This window comes from Muntiacus reevesi, chromosome 8, assembly GCF_963930625.1.
Source record: "Muntiacus reevesi chromosome 8, mMunRee1.1, whole genome shotgun sequence".
Classification (NCBI taxonomy): Eukaryota; Metazoa; Chordata; class Mammalia; order Artiodactyla; family Cervidae; genus Muntiacus; species Muntiacus reevesi.
This window is the reverse complement of record NC_089256.1, coordinates 11,081,364-11,104,241: the sequence shown is the minus strand read 5'-3', so window position 1 is coordinate 11,104,241 and position 22,878 is coordinate 11,081,364. Positions and strand designations below refer to the sequence as shown.

Genomic DNA, 22,878 nt, shown 5'->3' with positions numbered 1-22,878 from the left:
TACCAGCCTGCATTAGGGAGTGTCTTCAACAATGGCATAAGGACGAGTAATATAATAGGTTCATTGCAATCATCCTGTGAAAACCTCGCTGGTTGCGAAGAGCAAGAAGTTGAAACCTGTTCAGCCAAATTCAGAGCAGCTTTGTCCACATATATACACAACTACACAAATGGAATGACAGAGCTGAATTCGTCACTCAGAAAATAGAATTAGAAGCACATTTTTATTTGGCTTCAACGATCAGAGCGGTAGTGTGAATTAGTCAGATTCTTGCCCCCATTCTTTTTTTTTTTTTGTACTTGACTCAGAGGCTCGAGAAACGCTAACACATTTAGAGCGCTTTCTATGTCTCAGGCATGTTCTAAAAGCTTTACATTTTCCATTCTTATAACCCTTTATTTGACACAAGAGGAAACTGAAGCATAGGAGGTGCCCAAGTAATGCATCTCTGTGAAACAGCAAGGATTAAACTCAGGCATTCTGGCTCTAGAGTATCTATTCTTTACACTAGAATGAGAGTCGGATAATGCTGAAACAGCTCACCCTTCAGCATCGGATCGTGAAACACTTTGGTGGCAGAACACTTGGCTCTGGGATCACAGTTTCTCCTTCTGTAAGATGAAGATAATAACGACGCTAGGAGTTTGGTGCAAAGAAGTGAGATAATGAATGCGAAAGTGAACTTCAAATTATGTAGGTGGCTCCACACACCAGTCTTTTGGAATAATGAGAACGGGAACTCAAGAAATTGTAACGAATCAATCTGCGAATCTTGTAGCGAGACTCCGCCCCTGACGCTCCTCCCTCCGCGAGCCGCAGGTGGGGCCGGCCGATCCTCTTTGCGCATGCGGGAACTGCTGCCCGCTCCCACCTCTATCCCAGGCTGAGAGTAGCTGCCGTTTCTGAGAGGACGATTCGTAAGGAGACCCCTGGCGCGGTTTCCCATTGCTCGTCCCTCTGCTGGCTTTGGCCATAGTTCAGCGGTGTCTAGAGGGTGGTCTGTCCTCGTCTACCTGCCAGACCTTCTGCAGAGGTACCTGTGGTTGGCCCAGTAGTCGGCTGTCGAAAGTGCCGGCCCCCGCGCCGGCGCCGGCTGCAGCCGGGTGGGAAGGCTCAAGATGGCGTGCCTGTTGGAGACCCCAATCCGCATGAGCGTCCTCTCGGTGAGTGACCCGCCGCAGCCGCTCGCTTGCCCGCGCGGGAGCTCGGGCCCAGCCCGCGCCATTCACCAGCAACGCCGTCTGCCTCTTGGGCACCACCCCTTGGGGTGGCCTCTGGCTCAGCTCTGGGCCGGGGAGTGAGAGGGTGGGCGGGCGGGATAGACTGGATCCCAGCCGAGCCCGAGACGTCTCCAACTCTGGGAGCGCTCACCGGTGCTGGTTCTCAGGACGGCGTCCGGCGGGCGGGGTGGCTGGGCATACGGGCAGCTGGCCCAGCGGCGCGGGTTGGGCTTTGCCAGTTGTTTCACCGAGCCCTCGTAGCGATGCCGCTTCCCCGGGGCCGAGCCCTCTGCTCCGTGAGGCGCCGGGCTTGCCGCTGACCTGGGGATGAGTGCCCACTTAGCCACCCCATCCTCCCCACCCCCAACCGCTGTGGAAAAAAAAGATAGAGGCTCCTTGGCCCCCACAGACTCGGGGCTACCACGCCAGATCTGTGTGGCTTCTATCGCTTCCCAGCACCCGGTTACGGGCTGGAGCTGCTTGCTTCTTGGCAACGGAGATTTCATATCAGTTGCAACGTCTCCTGGTGTGTATAGTTTTTTAAGCCCCCTTTCTCGGCTCTGCTGTGGCGGTCTCAGCCCTGTGAGTCTGCAGGAACCTGTGCCTGGCATTCCTTTTTCCTTCAAGAGGAGTCAAACGTTAAAAAAAAAAAAGGGAATGTATTGACATGCCAGCAAGCAAACCTAGTTTGCTTGTTGAAGTTTAAAAATAAAACCAAGTTGCGACTTTCACCGTTTACTGTGTTGTTTTTGAGAGAACCAGGACCAGGGATGAAAGTTACTAGAAGGTACCTTAGAAGGGTTTTGCAACAAATGAGAGCTGTCCAACTGAGAATCGTCAGTTTACCAGAGGCCCATTTGTTGTAGTTGGAAACCAGCCGGCAAAGACTGGTTGACCATCTTTTAAACTTCTCGTGGAAGTCATTCTGATGTTGAGACGGTGGCTGGATTGTACATGACTTGTCAGATTCCTTGGGTTTGTGGCTCCAGCTGGTTTCTTTTCTCTTCAGTGGCTTCTCTCACAAACACACTTACCTGTCTGGAGGCACTTAGCTCATTTGCAACAATTCGAGGTTAGAGCATTGTTGCAGTTACAGAACTGTGCTATATTCCACTTTGATTTTTTTTGAAAGGGGGTGAGCTGTACAGAAATATTTTCTCTGATCCATTTTAGTAATCCCTTTTTAAATATTTAAACTGTGACTGGGGAAATACTGTTCACCTAAGCATTGAATTAGATTCAGTTACCACACCTCTGACTGACACTTAGTAACATTTTATGGGAGAACAGGCCAATGTCTTTAACGTCATTATGCTCTTGTTGTTTTTAAGTCACTTTTCTCAATTCCCTTTAATTATTCTCATTTATCCTTAACGTCACTTGAAGCTTTTTTATTTTTGTAAATTGTCAACTCATATAGTGTATAGTGAATTTTTTGTTGTTGTTTTTTGTTTTCACCCCCTTAGTAATATTTCCTATTTAACTTTGTGCAAAAACTTCTTGAAGAGTGTTCTCTACTTCTTGTGGGGATTTGCTTTAGCCCCAGTCTCATTGGGCCTCTCTTCCCTTCCACCTCCAACCACCTTTTTTTTTTTTTTTTTAAGGTTTTCAGAGTCCCAGGGTCTGGTCTTTCAGTTCATCAGTTCTGGTGCCTTGGGAAAGCAGAGCTTTGGATAAATGATTTAAACTGTCCAGACTTATTGATTATAATAATTTCAACTGAAGCCTGGATCTTTCAAAGTTCTACCTAGGGCACCACTTTTTGAAAAACAAAATGCAGATGGACCAGGAATTAATAATGAAAAATTATCTTGAAAATAATTGACCACTTTAATAGGCTACTTATTTTGCACCAGCTGTGTACAACACTGTTTAATGTATGCTTTAGGGTATGCTTGATTGAGCTCAGCTATACCCTCAGGGAACTCACTGGTCTGAATGACTCCATAGCTTGAAAAACATAATTCACACCAGGGGCAGATCAAATGGTTTAGAGAATTTCCCTTCAAGGCCCTTTATATCTTCTTCTCTTTGGTGGCTTAGATGGTAAAAAACTCTACCTGCAAGGCATGAGACCCAGGTTCGATCCCTGGGTTGGGAAGATCCCCTGGAGAAAGGAATGGCAACCCACTCCAATATTCTTGCCTGGAGAATTCCATAAACAGAGGAGCCTGGTAGGATACAGTCCATGGGGTCACAAAGAGTCAGACATAACTGAGCAACTAACCACAACCTCTCTGAGAGATCCTATTCATTCTAAAATGTTAACTGTAGTCAACTCACACATCTGCATTGTCAGCCTTGGCTGTTCTCCATCTGGTGTCATGTCTTCAGTTGTGTGGATGTTAGCCATCACTTCTAACAAAGCACATTCCTTCTCCTAAGAGAACTTAGTCCTGACTTTCCATTTCTGTTAATGGTACTGTCTTTCATGGATCACCCACCATTAAACTGCTTGAATCATCTTTGACTCTTCCCTCTTTCATGCCTCTGGAGCTAATCAGTCCTTAAGTTCTTTTGGCTCTTCATTCTCAGTGTTATCTGTCTGTTCCTGTGACCACCTTCTCTTTCAGGACCTTATCATTTTATGCCTGCTTTACCACAGTTCCTTGCAGTTTATTTTATTGCCTCTAATAGTTTTTACTGCCTTTAGTAGTCCAGTTCTCCACATTAATTTTCCTATACAGCACACAGGACACACAGTTTCCTTGTTTCAATTCTTCAGTGGATTCCTGTTGATGAAAGGATGCTATTCCTATTCAGTTTTTGATATAAGATTCTTTCTCCTCTGCATGAACCTCCTATCCCATATAAACTGGCTTTCTCAAGTTAAAGTGGTCTTGGAATCTTACAAACCCCAGTAACCCTTGTCTGCATGCTTATTTGCATACATGAATTCTAGCTTTGTATGTAACACATTTTGAGCTTCTGTCATTTGCTGAGCATGGCATTGGGTTTGGGAATACAGTGGTGAACTGCCCAGACTGTCTCTGCCTTCTTGGAGATTAGTCTAATGGGGGAAAGAGATATCAAAATGTCACAGAGTTCTTTGTGAACGATGATTAGTGTTACGAATGAAAAATATAGGGTGCTGTACCAACATGTAATAAAGGAATGTGTTCAAATATGGAGGTCAGTGAGCTAGGAAAGGTTTCCCTGAAGAAGTGATAATGAGCTAATAGTTCAAGGACAAGTAAGAACTAACTCGAAAAACAGAAGAGCATTCCAGGCAAGCTGGAATCCAGCTGAAATCAAGATTGAAATCAAGCTGGAATCAAGATTGCCAGGAGAAATATCAATAACCTCAGATATGCAGATGACATCAGCTTCCTGATAGCTCAGTTGGTAAAGAATCCACCTGCAATGCAGGAGACCCTGGTTCAATTCCTGGGTTGGGAAGATCCACTGGAGAAGGGATAGGCTACCCACTCCAGTATTCTTGGTCTTCCCTTGTGGCTCAGCTGGTAAAGAATCTGCCTGCAATGCAGGAGACCTGGGTTTGATCCCCGGGTTGGGAAGATCCCTTGGAGAAGGGAAAGGCTACCCACCGCAGTATTCTGGCCTGGAGAATTCCATGGGCTGTGTAGTCCATGGGGTCATAAAGTGTCAGACACAACTGAGTGACTTTCACTTTATGGCAAAAAGCAAAGAAGAACTAAAGAGTCTCTTGATGAAAGTGAAAGAGGAGAGTGAAAAAGTTGACTTAAAACTCAACATTCAAAAAACTAAGGTCATGGCATCTGGTCCCACCACTTCATGACAAATAGATGGGGAAACAATGGAAACAGTGACAAACTTTATTTTCTTGGGCTCCAAAATCACTGCAGATGGTGACTGCAGCCATGAAATTAAAAGACACTTGTTCTTTGGAGGAAAAGCTATGACCAACCGAGACAGCATATTAAAAAGCAGAGACGTTACTTTGCCAACAAAGGTCGTCTAGTCAAAGCTATGGTCTTTCCAGTAGTCATGTGTGGATGTGAGAGTTGGACTATAAAGAAAGCTGAGCACCAGAGAATTGATGCTTTTGAACTGTGGTGTTGGAGAACCTCTTGAGAGTCCCTTGGACTGCAAGGAGATCCAACCAATCAATCCTAAAGGAAATCAGTCCTGAATTTTCATTGGAAGGACTGATGTTGAAGCTGAAACTCCAATACTTTGGCCACCTGATGCAAAGAACTGACCCATTGGAAAAGACCCTGATGCTGGGAAAGAGTGAAGGCAGCAAGAGAAGGGGGTGACAGAGAATGAGATGGTTGGAAGGCATCACTGACTCAATGGACATGAGTTTGAGTAAACTCCGGGAGTTGGTGATGGACAGGGAAGCCTGGTGTGCTGCAGTCCACGGGGTCATAAAGAGTCGGACATGACTAAGTGACTGAACTGAACTGGTTCCAGGCAAAGGAAACTTGTGTTTCAGGGGTCCTGAGGCTTTTAATAGTTATTCTGTTTTATCTTCTTAGAGAGTAAAGTAATTCAGAGGTAAATGCTGGACCTTGCCTTCTTTTTAATCCAGCTACCCTTTATAGAGCTTCCTTGGTGGCTCAGATGGTGAAGAATCTGACGGCACTGCCGGACACCCAAGTTCGATCTCTGGGTAGGGAAGATCCCCTGGAGGAGGGCATGGTAACACACTCCAATATTCTTGCCTCGACAACCCCATGGACAGAGGAACCTGGTGGGCTACAGTTAATGTGGTGGCAAGGAGCCACCACACAACTGAGCCACTAACACATTTTCACTTTCTATAACACTGTGTCTTTTGTATGCTAGATTCTCAATAAATATTTGATTGAACTGTTTATTTGGAGGAATTGGACGAAATCTCCAGGTGTCTTTCTTGGTCATGGCCATGATCACCCTATCCCTCTTTGGTTTGCATTTAGCATTACAACGTCACTGTTTTCAACACCATTTATACATTTTCCCAAACTTTTGGGTGGTTTTACATTGATTGCATTTTTAAAAGTTTTTATTTTGAGATAGCTACAGATTCACAGGAAGTTGCACAGATAGTAGAGAGAGATGGCTGTGTGTACTCTGCCCAGCTCCCCCTTTGGTCACATTTTATTTAAGTGTTGTATAATATCAAAACCACATAACTGTTGCTGGTATAAATATGTATGTACTTCTGTATCATATTATCACATGTGTATATTTGTGTAACAACACAGTCAAGATCTCCCTCATGCTACTTCTTTATAGTCACACCTTCCTACTCCCCCACACCCAGTATCTCTAACCCTGGGCAACAATTAAACTCTTCTCCATCTCTGATTTTGTCATTTTTCTATAACCTTACTTAAGTGGAGTCATATAGCGTGTGACCTTTTGAGATTGTCTTTTGTCATTGAGTGTAATGCCCTGAAGGTCCATCTAACCTGTTGTGTATGTATCAATAGTTCCTTCCTTTTAACTGCTGAGTGGTATCCCATGATATGGATTTGTAATATGGATGTCTGAAAGATAGTTTGCTTAACTGTTCTATTAGAAATTTCGGTTGTTTGTAGTTTTTGGTTGTTAAAGCCTGCTATGAACAAACATGTACAGGCTTTTCTGTGGACATAACTTTTTGTATCTCTGAAATAAATGCCCAGTGGTGCAATTTTAGGTTGTGTGATCAATGTATGTTTAGTTCTTAAAGAAACTGACAAACTTTTCCAGAGTGACTATACCATTTTACATTCCCACCAGTAATATAGGAAAGATCCAGTTTCTTTGTGTGCTCACTAGCATTTGGCACATCATTAGTTTTTATTTTAGCTGTTCTAATAGATATCATGGTCTTTAGTATACATTTCTGTAATGTCAAATATATTTTCATTACTTGCCATTCATATTTTATTGAAATATGAATAAAACATTGTAGTGAAGTATTTTTTCATGTCCTTTTGCCCACTTTCTAATTGGACTGTTTGGTTTTTGACTGTAGAGTTTTGAAAGTTCTTTGTATATTCTAGATATGAGTCCTTGGTCAGATAGGTTCTTCAAAAATATTTTCTCCCAGTGTGTAGCTTATCTTTGCATCCTCTTAGACATAGCTTATAAAATGAACTTTGATCTCAATTTCACACCAGAAATTAATTCAAAATGGATCATGGATTTAATTGTAAAATGTAAAATAACACTTCTAGAATAAACAGAAAATTTCTAGAACCTTGGGTTTGGTAAAGAATTCTTAGATATAACATCAAAAGCATGATCTGTTTTTTTAAAAAATTGATAACTGGACTTAAAATGAAAATTTATGCTTTTTGAAAGACCCTGTTAAGAGGATGATTACACTGTGGTCACTTTGTAATGGTTTGAGAGACAAAATGATAAAATACCTTTGAATCTTACTGTAGGCTGCATAGACAGCCTTCCTTGCAAGGCCTTCCTTGCAATCTTTTTCCATTGCCATTATGCCTATTTGATAAGCAGCTATTTGAACTATATAGGATATTTCAAGTCTGGATATTCCTTGATTTCGTTCTGTTCCTGATGATTATAAACATTTGTTGGTCTAAAAGTGCATAGTGATTTGCTTTCTTACATGGACAACTGACAAGAGTTTTAAAAAGTTGTTCTTTTCTGTGAAGTTAAGCCCAACCATCCTATAAATATGAATTTGGTCTCTTGGTTTTTAGCAGTAAATGCAAAGTGAAATCTCATAAAAGCGCATTTTAAAGTTTTCTCTTTGTTTACTCTACAAAACACCAGTGAGCACAGGGTATGTCAGGAGTTGGTGCTAAAAGAAAATCAGTATGAACTTCCTAATATTTAATGGGAATGTGTGAAGAACAGAAGATGCTCATTGTATGTTTTTGGACATCTTACTATCTTTTTAAGGAAAGATTGCCACCTGAATTCAGACATCAAATGCTCAAGAAGTCATTTATGCTTTACCAAGAATTAGGTAGGGTCTTCCAGTTTCACTTGGAGATCTGGTCTTATTTCCTCCTATTCTCATCAAGAATTTTTAAAGTAGTGCCAAGAGCCAGGAATTTCAGTTACTTTGATTTTTAGCTTTTTGATTTCAACAGTTGTTTTGCAGTGCTATGTATCGTGTTGGCTTCTAAGTAAAGGTGTGGAATTATTGACAAAGGAGGATTTCTGTTATTTTCTGGAGATTGAAGAACAGCTACCCTCACTGAGCAGTAGTGCTGTGATCCTTAGGATTATTTAGATAGGAATGAAAAGTATTCCAAATAAGAGCTGTTTTGCAGAAACAGCTCCCACTTGTCACTTCAGTAAAAGAAAACTGTTTTCATCTCATTTCATAAACTCAGAAGAATAAAGAGTTAGCTGCATTCTCTGGTATAGTCATAAAAAAGTTATTGGGGGAGGGGAATGATGAGACAGAGTTGTGCTTTCTATTAAAAATGAAAAGTTCAGATTCCAGCCTGTAGAATCTATTAACATTTGAAAGTCTTTACCACCTGCAAAATGATTACAGAATACACAATTCTTTTGTTTCAGGAAGAATTTATTAGGCTTTCAATAAGTTGTAAGACATGACTGATTGATTAAGGGGAATGAAGAAAAAGAAAGAGTCATAATCATGATCAAGTATGATTGGCAAGATTTTTAGCTTTATATCTAGGTGATATCCTCTACCGAGATGGTGAGGATTAGAAGCAGAACATGTTAGAGGAAAGTGAAAGTGAAAGCCACTCAGTTGTGTCCGACTCTTTGTGACCCCATAGACTATATAGTCCCTGGAATACTCCAGGCCAGAATACTGGAGTGGTTAGCTGTTCCCTTCTCCAGGGAATCTTCCCAGCCCAGGAATCAAACCCAGGTCTCCCACATTGCAGGCGATTTCTTTGCCAGCTGAGCCACCAGGAAAGCCCAGAAATACTGGAGTGGGTAGCGTATGCCCTTTCCAGTGGATCTTCCCGACCCAGGAATCGAACCAGGATCTCCTGCATTGTAGGCAGATTCTTTACCAGCTGAGTTACCAGAGAAGCCTGTGTTAGAGGAATAAGGAAGGAAAATGAGTTTCATTTTGGACATACTGCGTTTGAAGTGTTTTCTGGAAATTCATTTAGAGGTGTCCAGTAGGCAGTTGGATATTCTGAAATGTTTTCATAGCAGTTTTCTCCAATCCTCTGTGGATATCAGCTAGGTGCCCTACAGTTTAGCCCAATTCTGATACTATTTACGTGGAAATAGTATCAGATTCCACACGTTAAGTCCTGCAAGACTGTCCCCGCTTCAGACAGCAGTTGCAAGTCCACATTGTTCTCCTGTCCTCTGACTGATCAGATATAAATCAAGGGATTGTACTGTTCCCTTCTTGGATTCAGTTATTTGTCAGAATGGTTCACAAAACTCAGCAAAACACTTACTTCTGTTAACCAGTTTATTATAAAGGATAGATGAATAAATAGCCAGGTGAAGAAGTACATAGGTCAAAATCTAGAAAGGTCCCAAGTTCAGGAGCTTCTGTCCCTGTGGAACTGGGGTGCAAAATCTTCCTGGCCTGTGGATCCCTTCACCTACCTGGAAATTCATGTTTTATTCAGGAATGTGTATAGAGCTTTAATCTCCAGCCTCCATCTCTTCCATTTCCCAGAGGTTGGTAAATGGGACTGAAAGTTCCAGCCCTCTAATCACTTGGTCTTTTTGGTAACCAGTCCCATCTTGAGGCTGTCTAGGGCCCCAGCCTGATCATTCATTAGCATAAGTCCTTGAAGGGTATTCCTTATGAATAAGTAATGCAGGAAAATTTTCAAGAGTTTTCAGAACTTTGTGCCAGGAACTGGAAGAAAGACTGGATATACTGGGCTGACCCAAAAGTTCATTCAGGAATGGAAAATCGAATGAACTTTTTGGTTAACTCATTATTTATTAAGCTACAGATATAAAGGTCTAGTGGGCTTTCCAGGTGGCACAATGGTATAGAATCCACCTGCCAGTGCAGGCGGTGCAGGAGACATGGGTTTTGATCCCTGGGTTGGAAAGATTTCCTGGAGAAGAAAATGGCAACCAAGTCGGATATTGCCGGGAAAATCCTGTGGACAGATGAACTTGGTGGGCTTTCATGGGGTCACAAAGAGTTGGACACGATTGAGCATACATAAAGGTCTAGTGCTTAAACCTGGGGAGATGATTATTATTGGGAGTCATCAGTACAGTGATCTGTGGATCTTAGCCTTTTGGGTTTAAGAGGCTCAACACCATCTTCCCCAGAAAAACATGTATCTGCCTAAAGAATCACATAATTTCAAGAGGCTCATGAATTCCCTGAAACCCACACATAAATCTTGAGTTAACAGTTCCTATTCTTTAGTCATTCCAATCAGTCAGAAAAACATATCACAAAATTTAAAACTCATTTAAAATAATTTTAGAATGGTAAAAAATTTTAAAGATTTTAAAAGTCATGTAAGGTACCATATGGGAGACTTGGCTCTGAAGAACTATAATCTTTTGCGCAGTGATCTTCCCCAAGGTGCACTGTATCTGCAGAAAGGACTTTGTTGTAGCAAATGGTGTAGCAGACCTGGGAGACAGAGCTAGATGAGAAATTTCAGTAGGACAAAGTAAGTTCTGGACTCAGGCAAAGTGGAATAGATTAAAGTTACAAGTGGCCCATGATATTGGCATAATAGTCACAGGCCTCAATGTGGATGATGGTCAGGCAGATCCTGAGTGGTACTATGATCGGAAAGTTAATGCAGCAGTTGCTGGAAGGGACAGGCTGAGTATGGGTCAAGCACCATGGATAGCTCCAAGGCAAGGGTATTTACTACCTCTAAAACTCTGAAACAAATAAAGCCTTTTTTTTTTTTTTCTTTTTTAAATAAGGAGGCAGGTAGCCTGTCTGGACTGTGAGGTATACCTTGAAAGATGGTACCTTGGATTTCTAAGTCATTACATGACTTTAGTTTTGAAGAATAATTCAAACTATTCTTATGGTCAAGGACGATATCACACCCATGCCTGAATAGCCTCACTCTGTTATGTCAGGATTGAGAAGTAGGCATTTCAGTGCCCCCTAGTGAATTTCCTGGGCTATCTTAACATCTTATTTTATTTTATTTATTTATTTATTTTTCTTTAGTTACATCTCAATTTCTCTTTACTTAGTATCTCTCATATTAAGCTTCTATAGAACAAGCAAAAAGTGAGCGTGTGTCTAGTCCCTCAGTGATATCCAATTCTATGCGGCCCCATGAACAGTATAGCCCCACCAGGCTCCTCTGTCCATGGGATTTCCCAGGCAAGAATACTGGAATGAGTTGCCATTTCCTCCTCCATATCTTAACATTTTAGAAGGCATCTGAATAAACCTTTGCCAACTTAGAGGATATCTCAATCTCTGTAAAACTCCTCACAACCCTTGTCACTCCAGTGAGAAGGTTCTTGCTCCCTTGAACTTCCAGATTCTCCTGTTTGGCACCATAAATCATTACATGATTCATTTATTCTATCCAGAGGGATCTCTTCTTGGCCCTCAGTCATCAGACATTTTTGTCTACACTGAAGAGTAAATGAATAGAATTTAATAATGAGAAGGAATCTTAAAAATCATCTAGACTCAAATATATAAAGAAAGCTGAGTGCCGAAGAATTGATGCTTTTGAACCGTGGTGTTGGAGAAGACTCTTGAGAGTCCTTTGGACTGCATGGAGATCCAGCCAGTTCATCCTAAAGGAAATCAGTCCTGAACATTAATTGGAAGGATGGATGCTGAAGCTGAAACTCCAATACTTTGGCCGCCTGATGCAAAGAGCTGACTCATTGGAAAAGACCCTGATGCTGGGAAAGATTGAAGGCAGGAGGAGAAGGGGACAACAGAGGATGAGATGGTTGGGTGACATCACCGACTCAATGGGCATGAGTTTGAGTAAGCTCCGGGAGTTAGTGATGGACAGGGAAACCTGGCGTACTGTAGTCCATGGGGTCACAGAGTTGGACACGACTGAGCAACTGAACTGAACTGAGACTCAAATAGCTATTTGTAATTTTTACCATACTTTAAAAAGATAAACATTGCAGTACCTGATTAGAAAGAAGCATGCATATTAAATTGCTTCCAGTTCTTCAGACCACCTAAGCATACTTACAACATTTTGATACTACATGCAAGAGCTGTAATAATATTTTATTACATTAGAAACTCACTACAGAAAAAGTAGAGGCTGTTCTTCATATTTCTTTTAAACTGTCTTCTGATTTTCCTATTGTGAAAAAAAATCCTCTTTGTGTGAGTAAAATTATGGAATCTTGGTGAGAAAGAAGCCTGCAGACAGTCTTTAGTTTGTCCTAGTTAATTTCTTATTGGGAAAAACTGAGAAGCAGAGAGGTTGACCTGTCCTCTGTCACATACTATTATCTATAAAGTGTCAGAGTCAGGTTTCTAAACACATAATTAGAAAAATATTTTGTGTGCACGACCTTACATTTTAGTATTTTATTTTCAGACTTTCTGTGAGTACTGACTGACTTGCTACTTATCTTAAAATAAGTTCTTTTAACATGTAAAATCTGATTTTCAGTCTTAATCATTTACTAAGAATCCAGGCTGCCTCTTATCCAAGTAGGTTAAGTTAAAAATTACATATTTAAGTATTTTCATGATTGCATTTATGAGATTGAAACAGATTATATTCTAGGAATTTTGGCTGTCATAAGTGTGTTATATTCTATATGGATGGGATCTGGCCAGACTCAAGTGCCATTTTATAAACTTTGGAAGTTGCTAGAGACTGCAGAAAAGAAGGACTTTGGTGAATTTTGGGAGGGAGGATGCTTCAAACCTCTAGAATCACCAAAAAAAGAATCCCATGATTTTTTAAAAAGTAAAGATAAAAGTAGTTTAAAAAATACTATGTGATAGGTCTGCAAAAATTGAATGAGAACCTGATTGAGTCCTAAACAGGCTAAAAGTTTACTAGAATACAGAAAAGTAAAGAAAAACCAAAATAGCTACAAAATTTTGAGTTTACTTAGGCATTTTCTTCTAATTTTTATTCCTTTTGGAGGCAGGTGGGAATTTTTTAATATACAGGAGGGTATGATAGCTGCAAGGAAAAGGTCAGTCTTTGTTGATTAGAGCTGAAACTCCAATACTTTGGCCACCTGATTCGAAGAACTGACTCATTTGAAAAGACCCTGATAATGGGAAAGATTGAAGGCGGGAAGAGAAGGGAACGACAGGATGAGATGGTTGGATGGTTTCACCAACTCAATGGACATGAGTTTGAGTAAACTCTGGGAGTTGGTGAAAGACAGGGAGGCCTGGTGTGCTGCAGTCCATGGAGTCGCAAAGAGTTGGACATGACTGAGTGATGGAACTGAACTGTTGATATTATCCTTTTTTGTATTGTTCCAGAGGGAGGTAGATTTTACCCCGTCAATATTAGGGGAAAAATTCTCCAGCAGTTAGTTTTCTTTAATGGTGAAATTAACTCTATGGCAGAGAAATATAGTGTCATTAGAACTCTTCAAGTAGCAATGAGGCAGTATTTATGATATTGTGACTTTATTTCACCAGAACACAGTCAGAACATGGGGAAGGGATGGCATATGATTTGATAGTAAAGCACAGTTGAGTAAAATTTCAAAGTATCAGATTTCTGATGTTCTGGATTGTGACAACCCGAATTTCTTTAGTGATAATATACAAACACATCAGGGACTTCCCAGGTGGTGCTAGTGGTAAAGAACCCACCTGCCAGTGCAGGAGACCTAAGAGACACTGGTTGGATCCCTGGGATCAGGGAAATCCCCTGGGGGAGGGCATGGCAACCCACTCCAGGGTTCTTCCCTGGAGAATCCCATGGACAGACGAGCCTGGCTGGCTGTCCATAGGGTCGCAAAGAGTCGGACACGAGTGAAGGGACTTAGCACACATGCGTGCACAAACACATCAAGTGTTCTTGGACTTCAAAATGAATAATTGTGAATCTGTGACTGATCTAAGCAGTACAGTTATTTGGGAATTCAAAAAATTGGAAAGCATTTGTTTGGACTGAGAGTTTTTGAGACATCAGAAAATCATATCTTGGCTTTAAATTGGGATGGAGAAGAGGTTCTGAAGCTTGCAGTTGACTGGAATGTTAAGAGCTGTTTCATTTAGTGGTTCTCAACCCTACCAGACTCCATATCCTCTTCTTAAAACATATTTAGAAGCACCTCTTTGGCAGTCCTGAAGTGAAATTCATTGGTAACTCTTCTCACGTGTAAATTTTTTAGGGTTGGTGTGATGCCTCAGCTGTGTTAAGGGAGAAAGAGTAGGAAACTATGCCATTTAAATGAGTAAATACTCAGGTCCTGGGAAGAAGTAGTAAAGTAGTGCTGTGCTTAGTCATGTCTGACTCTTTGTCACCCCATGGACTGTAGCCAGCCAGGCTCGTCTGTCCATGGGATTCTCCAGGCAAGAATACTAGAGTGGGTTGCCATGTCCTCCTTCAGAGCATCTTCCCAACCCAGGGATTGAACGCAGGTCTCCCACATTGCAGCCAGATTCTTTACTGTCTGAACCACCAGGGAAGCCCAAGAACACTGGAGCGGGTGGCCTGTCCCTTCTCCGGGGGAACTTCCTGGTCCGGGAATCTAGCTGGGGTCTCCTGCATTGCAGGTGGATTTTTTACAAGCTGAGCTACCCAGGAAGCCCAATAAAGTAGTGATATATTTGCACGTAAGGTTAGTTTAGCTATAAATATGACTGCTGTATGACAGATTGATATAGGTATGGTGTGTATATATGGTAGGTATAGGTATATATGTTACTTAAATATAATAAATGATATTAATTTTGATGTGACTTTCTGAAACAAAAGGTACTTTTGGGAAAGTACCTAATAAGACAAAGTTCAAGTCCAGCATTTTCTATATTCTTTTGGGAATTGCATTTTTGGAAAATGTTATAGTAAAAAGATGCTGAACATATATTGTGTTTATATGTAAAATGGAGTTAGAGTCTAGGCTCAGGATATTAAGATAAAGTTTATTTTGCTACATGACTCTATAATGGAAAGACTTTGGGAATGTGGGCCTGTTGTCCCACCCACAGGACATGTAGCGCCCTTGGTCCTTGCCCACTAGATATTAGTAGCATCTACTGCCGTTTTGACAGTCCCAAATCACTTCCATAGATTTACAGAACGTATTTTAGGCAGTAGTGCTGTCCCTGTTGAGAACCACTGAGATGCTGAGGGTATGGGGTTCTCTGGTGATGCATGTGTATTAGTATGCCTCCCTCTTTCTCTTCTGCACTCTTCCCTCCCCCCAGCTTGTGCAGTGTATAGTATAAGGAGGTGGAAAGAAAATGTGCTGTTAAACATTTCCCCCCATAGAATGTTTAGCCCTCTAATATCCTGCATCATTTATTTATTATGTTTATTGCTTTTTATCATTCTTCCCTTGCTGAAATGTCAGTTCAGCAAAGGTGGACATTTTTTGGTCATTGCCTAGGCTGTATCATTGTTTAACTCTTTGTTGACTGAATTAAAGAGTACAACTTTAGCTTTGTTTTGTATTCCCAAGTGTATACTATACTCACTGTAGTACTAAATTGCATTTCTCAAACACACCACGTTGCTTCAGAACTCTTTTGCATGTGCTATACTCTCTACCTTGAGTCCTTGTCTTTTTTCCTTCCCTTTTCACCTAACAGAATAACATTAGTCTTTCAGATTAATCATCCTGCTGCTTAGATACCGTCTCCCATTCCACCTCTAACTTCTGTACTTTAGTTAATTATATCTTCAACTTTCTTTTTATTTTGTGTTCATTTTTATAGTTACACTTATCCTGTGGTAGAAATAACAACTGTAACTTACCTGTTTCCTTTCTGTGTTGTGAATGCCTTGAGGGTAAGGGACTGTATCTTATCTCTATTATCAGCACCTAGTAAATTAAAGATATTTACATGTTGAATTTCAGCATGGAATAGTTTTTAAATGAATCTTTGTAGAGCTCAGACCTTCTATTTTTGGGGTTGTATTCCTTTCATCTCTCCCCTAAACCAAGGTTTTCCCTGACCATGCTGAATGATCAACATTATGAACAATTTTATCTTGAAGTTCCTAGTAGTTTGTGGAATAATTGACATACTAAATTTTGATTGGCAATAACCAGTTTTAGGGGTCAGAATTCCCCATTGAGAATTAGAATTTTTAGTTTCTAAAGAACACATGAATTATATGAGAAAATGGATATGAAAATGCTTTGTAAACTATAACTTGCTAAACAAGTGTCAGGTATTATAAAAATATTTGTATTCTGTCTACCTTTTCTTTCTGGGTTGTTGTATGGGAGTGAGAACACTAGAAATGGTTCCTCTTTGGAGCTTCCCAGGTGGTCCTGTGGTTAAGACTGCAGCGTGTGCAGGTTTGGTTTCTGTTCAGGGAACTAAGATCCTGCATGCTGTGCACTGTGGCAAAAAAAAAGAAAGATTACTCCTTGACCTGTGTATTGATATTCTTAACTGTGATCAAATATTTTCTGAGTCTTTTGTTATACCTGCAGTTATAATGAAAGTTAGTAATAAAAACTACACTAACGATTACTTTTAATGATTCTTTTCTACATTTTTAAGTTTTTTAAAAATCTCAAGTAATGAAAGGTTAGAGTTTTAAGTTCAGCACTCAAATGCATATTTATTTCTTACTAAGTGCTTAGTTTGCTCTGAGAATAAGGCTGTTATCAGGTGAGGACCGGTATCTGTCTAAACGTGCTGTGGTTGGTCACTCAGTCGAGTCTCACTCTTTGAGACCCCATGGACTGTAGCCCGCTAGGCTCCTCTGTCCATGGGGATTCTCCAGGCAAGAATACTGGAGTGGGTTACCATGCCCTCCTGCAGGGGATTTTCCCAACCCAGGAATTGAACCCAAGTCTCCCACATTGCAGGCGGATTCTTTACCATCTGAGCCACCAGGGAAGCCCATCTATCTGAATAATTAAGCTTTAACCATGAATATGAATATAAATACCTGAGAAGAGCATTTGTTACACTTGAAAAAATTATATTTTTTTATACAAAAATAGAATTTTCCTGAAATCAGTATCTGTATGGATTATTTACAGGGGTTTTTCCTGTAATACATACAAATGTATTATCTCATTTGCTCCATACTCTGAACTATGTGGTGACATCACCATTTTATACTTGAAGACAACAGTCTCAAAATTTTATTTTTGCCCTGAGTCATGACGTAGTAGAACTAAGTTTCAAACCCATCTTCTAATGCCAGATCACGTGTTCTTTTCTACCACTCAGTGCCTGAATATGGTAATAAAAAACATACTATTTTAATGAAATATACATAGAACAAGATTTTAATTAAATGAATTTGTTTGATATTTTCTTATTAACACTTAAACTCACTCTGTTCATTGTCTAATAAACCCATTGCTTCATTTCAGGTTTTAAAACTTCAGTTGAACACATTTGCTTCTAATCTTTGAGTTAAATCCTGTTCAAGTCTAGGACTTAGTAATTTAGTATTCAAGACCTTTCCCAAAGAATTTTCTTTTCCCCAAAAGTTAGGGTTTTATTCACCCCAGCCATGGGTAGTTTATTCAGAAGGGCAAGTAGAGAATGGTCTTATGTGCCTTTTCATCATGTCTGACCAGTTTTCTGAGCTATCATTAAGTTTTTCCTCTTTTGTGCTACTAAAGAGGAATAAAAGGTAGGGTGAGCATATAGCCTGGTTTGTCCCCAACACTCTTCATTTATGTGTGTTATCTGTGACAAGTATTAATAGTGCTCGCTTTCAGCCCTAAAATTATCCTGGTTTGGATGATAAATTTGAAGGTCTATTCATTGTCTATTTATTGTTATGTAACAAATTACCCTAAAACTTACCTCCTTAAAACATTTGTTATCTCAGTTTCTGTAGGTCAGGATTCAGATGTGGTTTAGCTAGTGCCTCTGCCCCAGAGTTCCTTGTGAGGCTGCAGTCAGGGTGTCGACAGGAGCACCTCTTCTCACCTGAAGACTGAGTTGAAGGGGCATGCACTTCCAAGCTCACTCACAGGGTTTTTGGTAGGATTTAGTTCCACATGGGCTGTTGAACTGAGGGCCTCAATTCCTTGCTGGCTCTTGGCCAGGGGTTCCCCTTAGTTCCTTGCCATGTGGATCTCTCCATGGGGCAGCTTACAGCGTGGCAGCTGGCTTTTGACAGAGGGAGGGACAGACAGACACAGACATGGACACAGAGGGAGAGCTCTGCAATGACATTATATCACCTCTGCTGCTTTCTTGCTAGAATCAAGTCACTATGACCAGTCTTCACTCAAGGGGAGACATCACACAGGACTTGAATACGAGAAGATGGGGATCACTGGGGCCATCTCAGAGACTGCCTATCACGAATAAAAGGGAAATTGCTTCCACATAATAGTTCTCCACAGTGGAATGCAACTTGTTATTTGTTTCTGGCTTCCTTCAAAAAGAAATTTGCTTCAAGTGTCTCATCTTTCTTTAATGTTTATTACCTGTTCATACATATGTACATTCAGCTCTACTTAGAATTAACACTAATTCACAGATTTGGCATATATAAACTTTCTGCTTGAAGGGATCTGTGTACATATTCACATAATTTGGAGGGGTGCTATTAAGCATAGAAATGGAACAGGTTTTTAATACATCATTTGCGGTGGCTTCTGGAGCTTTGAATGGGTAAAAGGAGTTTAGAGCTGGGTTTTGAGGGCTAACTAGGTCATTTGTTTGAAGCCTTGTGCCAAAAGGCAGAGGTCATAGTGCGACCCTGGCTAGCATTGCATTCCTTCGTGGGCACAGACTGTACCCTGAGCTTCAGCTGGCTCCTTGGCACATCCGCTCTCTTGGTTGGGAGGATGGAGGATCACTGTGTACAATCACTTCCAGCTCCTGAAAGCTATAACTACAGTTGAAAGGGTATTGGTGTTTTGAAGTGAGCGGTAAGCCACTTCTTGAAAGGACAGATCATTGGAAACTCTCCTAGCCTTTTGGCCTCTATGGGCAGGATGGAGGAAGGAACTCTAGTGCTTTTCATATTTCAGGAGTAAATAAATACCCAGATGAAACTGTCCGTCACCAAAATCCACACTGTTGCTGGCAAGAATGAAAGAGCCCCCAAGTTCTCTTCACCCCTGCCTACCCCAGTATCACAGCCTCACTCGTCCTCATCAAGATTAAACTCTTATTCTCTGTTTACATTAACCTTCACATGAAGCCCAGGACTCTAGGGTCCTTCCTCTTGCCCATGTGTCTCTGTCCATTTACTTTTCTAGCCAGATTCCTTGCCTCTTCTTTCATGGGATATCCTTCTTTCATGGGATTTCCCTTATCCTTAGCCTCTTCTCTAAACATTTCCCTCATCATTCTGTTTAGACTGAAACTGAGCTTTTCACTTGTTGACATCCCTTTCCTCAGTCTTCTCCTGCAGTCTTCTCAGCTAGTGGCTCTTTTCCTTCCCATGCCCCTCATATCTCTAGGAGGTACAGTAGAGAATTGTTCCCATGGCTCTTTTCAGACCCCCCTCTTCCCTTTTTCCAAACATTCCAGCTCTGAATCTCATCAGACTTTACCTTGTTGTAGTCATCGCTAGATCCCCTGGCTTCCCAGGTGGCACAGTGCTAAAGAATCCTCCTGCCCATGTAGGAGACACAGGGGACGTGGGTTTCATCCCTGGGTTGGGAAGATTCCCTGGAGAAGGATCCAGGGGATCCTTCCAGTATCTGAATACAGATCCAGAATACTGGATCCACTCCAGTATTCTTGCCTGGAAAATTCCATGGACAGAGGAGCCTGGTGGGCTACAGGTCATGGGGTTGCAAAGAGTCAGACACGACTAAGTGACTGAGCATGAGCATAGATCCTCTGGATCATTCCCCCTCATTTCTTTTAAGATTTGAGCTCCTAGCTCATGATCCCTTTTTCCCTAGCACTATTTCTGTGGTAATTTATGCAAATGTCACTAACTATATAGACAATTTTTCTAAAATTCTAGACTTCTCCAGTGATCATATCCTCTGTCCTACCTTGAGGTATTGTCCTCGTGGTTTTTTCCTAGACCTTGACTTTCATATAATAACTAAATCACTTCACTAACTAAAATCCCTTCATAATCTCAATTTTTCACATCCTGACCACCACCTTCTGTCCTCCCTAACCATTCCTTCTACTACCCAAACACCTGCAACCCTTCTTCAATTCCCTTGTTACCTGCATTCTATTAATTCTCCCACTTTTTCACTGGTCTTCAGTAGGCATGTCATAATCACAACCTTGCATATACTCTCAACTCAGCTGACCGCTTCCTCTGGCTTTGTCATCTTTGCCTGGTGAAATTCCAGCTCTGGTTAAACCCAGCTCTCTTATTCATGCCTACTTCTGTATATTTAAGTGTAGTTAGAGAAAAACACAGCCATGCTGACTGGTCTCACTTTAAATTCATAATCATGAGCCTCAGGAAGGTTAAGTGCTGCCTGGCAGCGCTGATACATTTTCTGGCCCATACAGTGTCTTATTCTTGTCTCTCTTCACCCACCCTCACATCCATCCCCGCCATTTTAACTTTAAAAAAATAGAGATAATTGGAGAGAATGTCCACACGCTTCACCACCATGTCCACCTCGTTAGTGGCCTCTGGCTATTGTACTTCTCATGCTCCACTCGGTCAGTAAATCCACTTTCTTCTCAGTTATTCATGAGCATTGTTCCAGAAGTTCTTCCCCTACCCCAATGCAGCATGTTTTTCTTTATATCAAAAAAATTCCCTCGATGAATAAATGTGCTTTAATTTATTCCATCTTAAAAAAAAACTCCTGACTTCACCTCTCTAACTACTTCTTTCTTCTCTCTCCGTTACAGTGAAATTCCTTGAAAGAGTTGTCTGTGTTTGCTTTCTCTAATTCCTCTTTATCCATTCTCTCTTAACCCTCCCTAAGCAAGCTTTGGCCCCACCACTCTGCACATACTGTTGTCAAGATCACTGATGATCTCCATGTTCCTGAATCCAACTTTTGTTATTGTTGTTCAGTTACCCAGTCATGTCTGACTCTTTGCTACCCCATGGACTGCAGCACGCCAGGTTTCCCTGTCCCTCACCATCTCCTGAAGTTTGCCCAAGTTCATGTCCATTGCATCAGTGATGCCATCCAGCCATCTCATCTTCGGATGCACTCTCCTTTTTCTACCCTCAGTCTTTCCCAGCATCAGGGACTTTTCCAGTGAGTCAGCTGTTTGCATCAGGTGACCAGAATACTGTAGCTTCAGGTTCAGCATCAGCCCTTTCAATGAGTATTCAGGGTTGATTTCACTTAAGATTGACTGGTTTGATCTCCTTCTTGTCCAAGGGACTCTCGGAGTCTTCTCCAGCACCAGAGTTCAAAGGCACCGATTCTTTGGCACTCTGCCTTCTTCCTAGTCCAGCTCGCACAACTGTACGTGACCACTGGGAAGATCATAGCCTTGATTATACAGACCTTTGTCAGCAGAGTAATGTCTCTTTTTTTCAATGCATTGTCTAGGTTTGTCATAACTTTCCTGCCGAGAAGCAATCATCTCTAATTTCATGGCTGCAGTCACCATCTGCAGTGATTTTAGAGCCCAAAAGAGGAAATCTGTCACTATTTTCTATCTTTTCCCCTTCTATTTGCCATGAAGTAATGGGGCCAGATGCCATGATCTTAGTTTTTTTTAATATATAGTTTTAAGCAGACTCTTTCACTCTCCTCCTTCACCCTCATCAAAAGGCTTTTTAGTTCCTCTTCGCTTTCTGCCATTTCTGCATATCTGAGGTTATTGATGTTTCTCCCGCATATCTCGATTCCAGCTTGTAACTCATCCAGCTCAGCATGTCTCATGATGTATTTAGCGTATAGGTTAAATAAACAGGGTGACAGCGGACAGCCTTGTTGTACTCCTTTCTCAGTCCTGAACCAATCAGTTGTTCTATACAGAGTTCTGACTGTTGCTTCTTGACCCACTTACAGGTTTCTCAGGAGACAGGTAAGATGGTCTGGCATTCCCATCTCTTTAAGAGCTTTCTGAAGTTTGTTACGATCCACACAGTCAAAGGCTTTGGCATCGTTGATGAAGCAGGTAGATGTTTTTCTGGAATTCCCTTGCTTTCTCTATGATCCAGTGAGTATTGGCAATTGATCTCTGGTTCCTCTTCCTTTTCTAAACCCAGTTTGGACATCTGGAGGTTCTTGATTCACATAGTGCTGCAGCCTAGCATGCAGTATTTTTGGCATGACCTTACTAACATGGGAAATGAGTGCAATTGTTCAATGGTCAGCACATTCTTTAGTACTACTCTTCTTGGGATTTAGGATGATGAGTGACCTTTTCCAGTCCTGTGACCACTGTTGGGTCTTCCAGATTCGCTGACATTGAGTGCAACACTTTGATAACTTCATCCTTTAGGGTTTTGAATAGCTCTACTGGAATTCATCACATCGACTAGTAACAGCAGTGCCCATTTGACTTCACACTCCCGGATGTCTGGCTCTGGGTAACTAACCACACCGTCCTAGTTATCTGGTTCAGTAAGATTTTTTTTTGTACAGTTCTGTGTATTCTTACCATCTCTTCTTGATCTCTTCAGCATCTACCAGGTCTCTACTGTTTCTGTCCTTTATTGTGCCCATCTCTGGGCAAAATGTTCCCTTTATATCTCCAGTTTTCCTGAAGAGATCTCTAGTCTCTCCCCTTCTGTTGTTTTCC

At 41.2% G+C, this 22,878-nt stretch overlaps 1 protein-coding gene across 4 annotated transcripts in view; it reads left to right on the top strand.

Annotated features, from left to right (window-relative positions):
- Positions 1 to 900: 900 nt before the first annotated feature.
- Positions 901 to 22,878, top strand: part of ARMC8 (armadillo repeat containing 8) — a 101,940-nt gene continuing 79,962 nt past the window's right edge. For 3 of the 4 annotated variants that reach the window (XR_010664160.1, XR_010664161.1, XM_065942189.1), the window contains exon 1: positions 901 to 1,163. Coding sequence is in view for 1 of the 4 variants with exons in the window: in XM_065942189.1 (XP_065798261.1) it covers positions 1,119 to 1,163 (45 nt within the window). In the remaining 3 variants the exon portion in view is untranslated. The remainder of the gene's footprint in view (positions 1,164 to 22,878) is intronic. The other variant, XM_065942190.1, reaches the window with a different exon arrangement.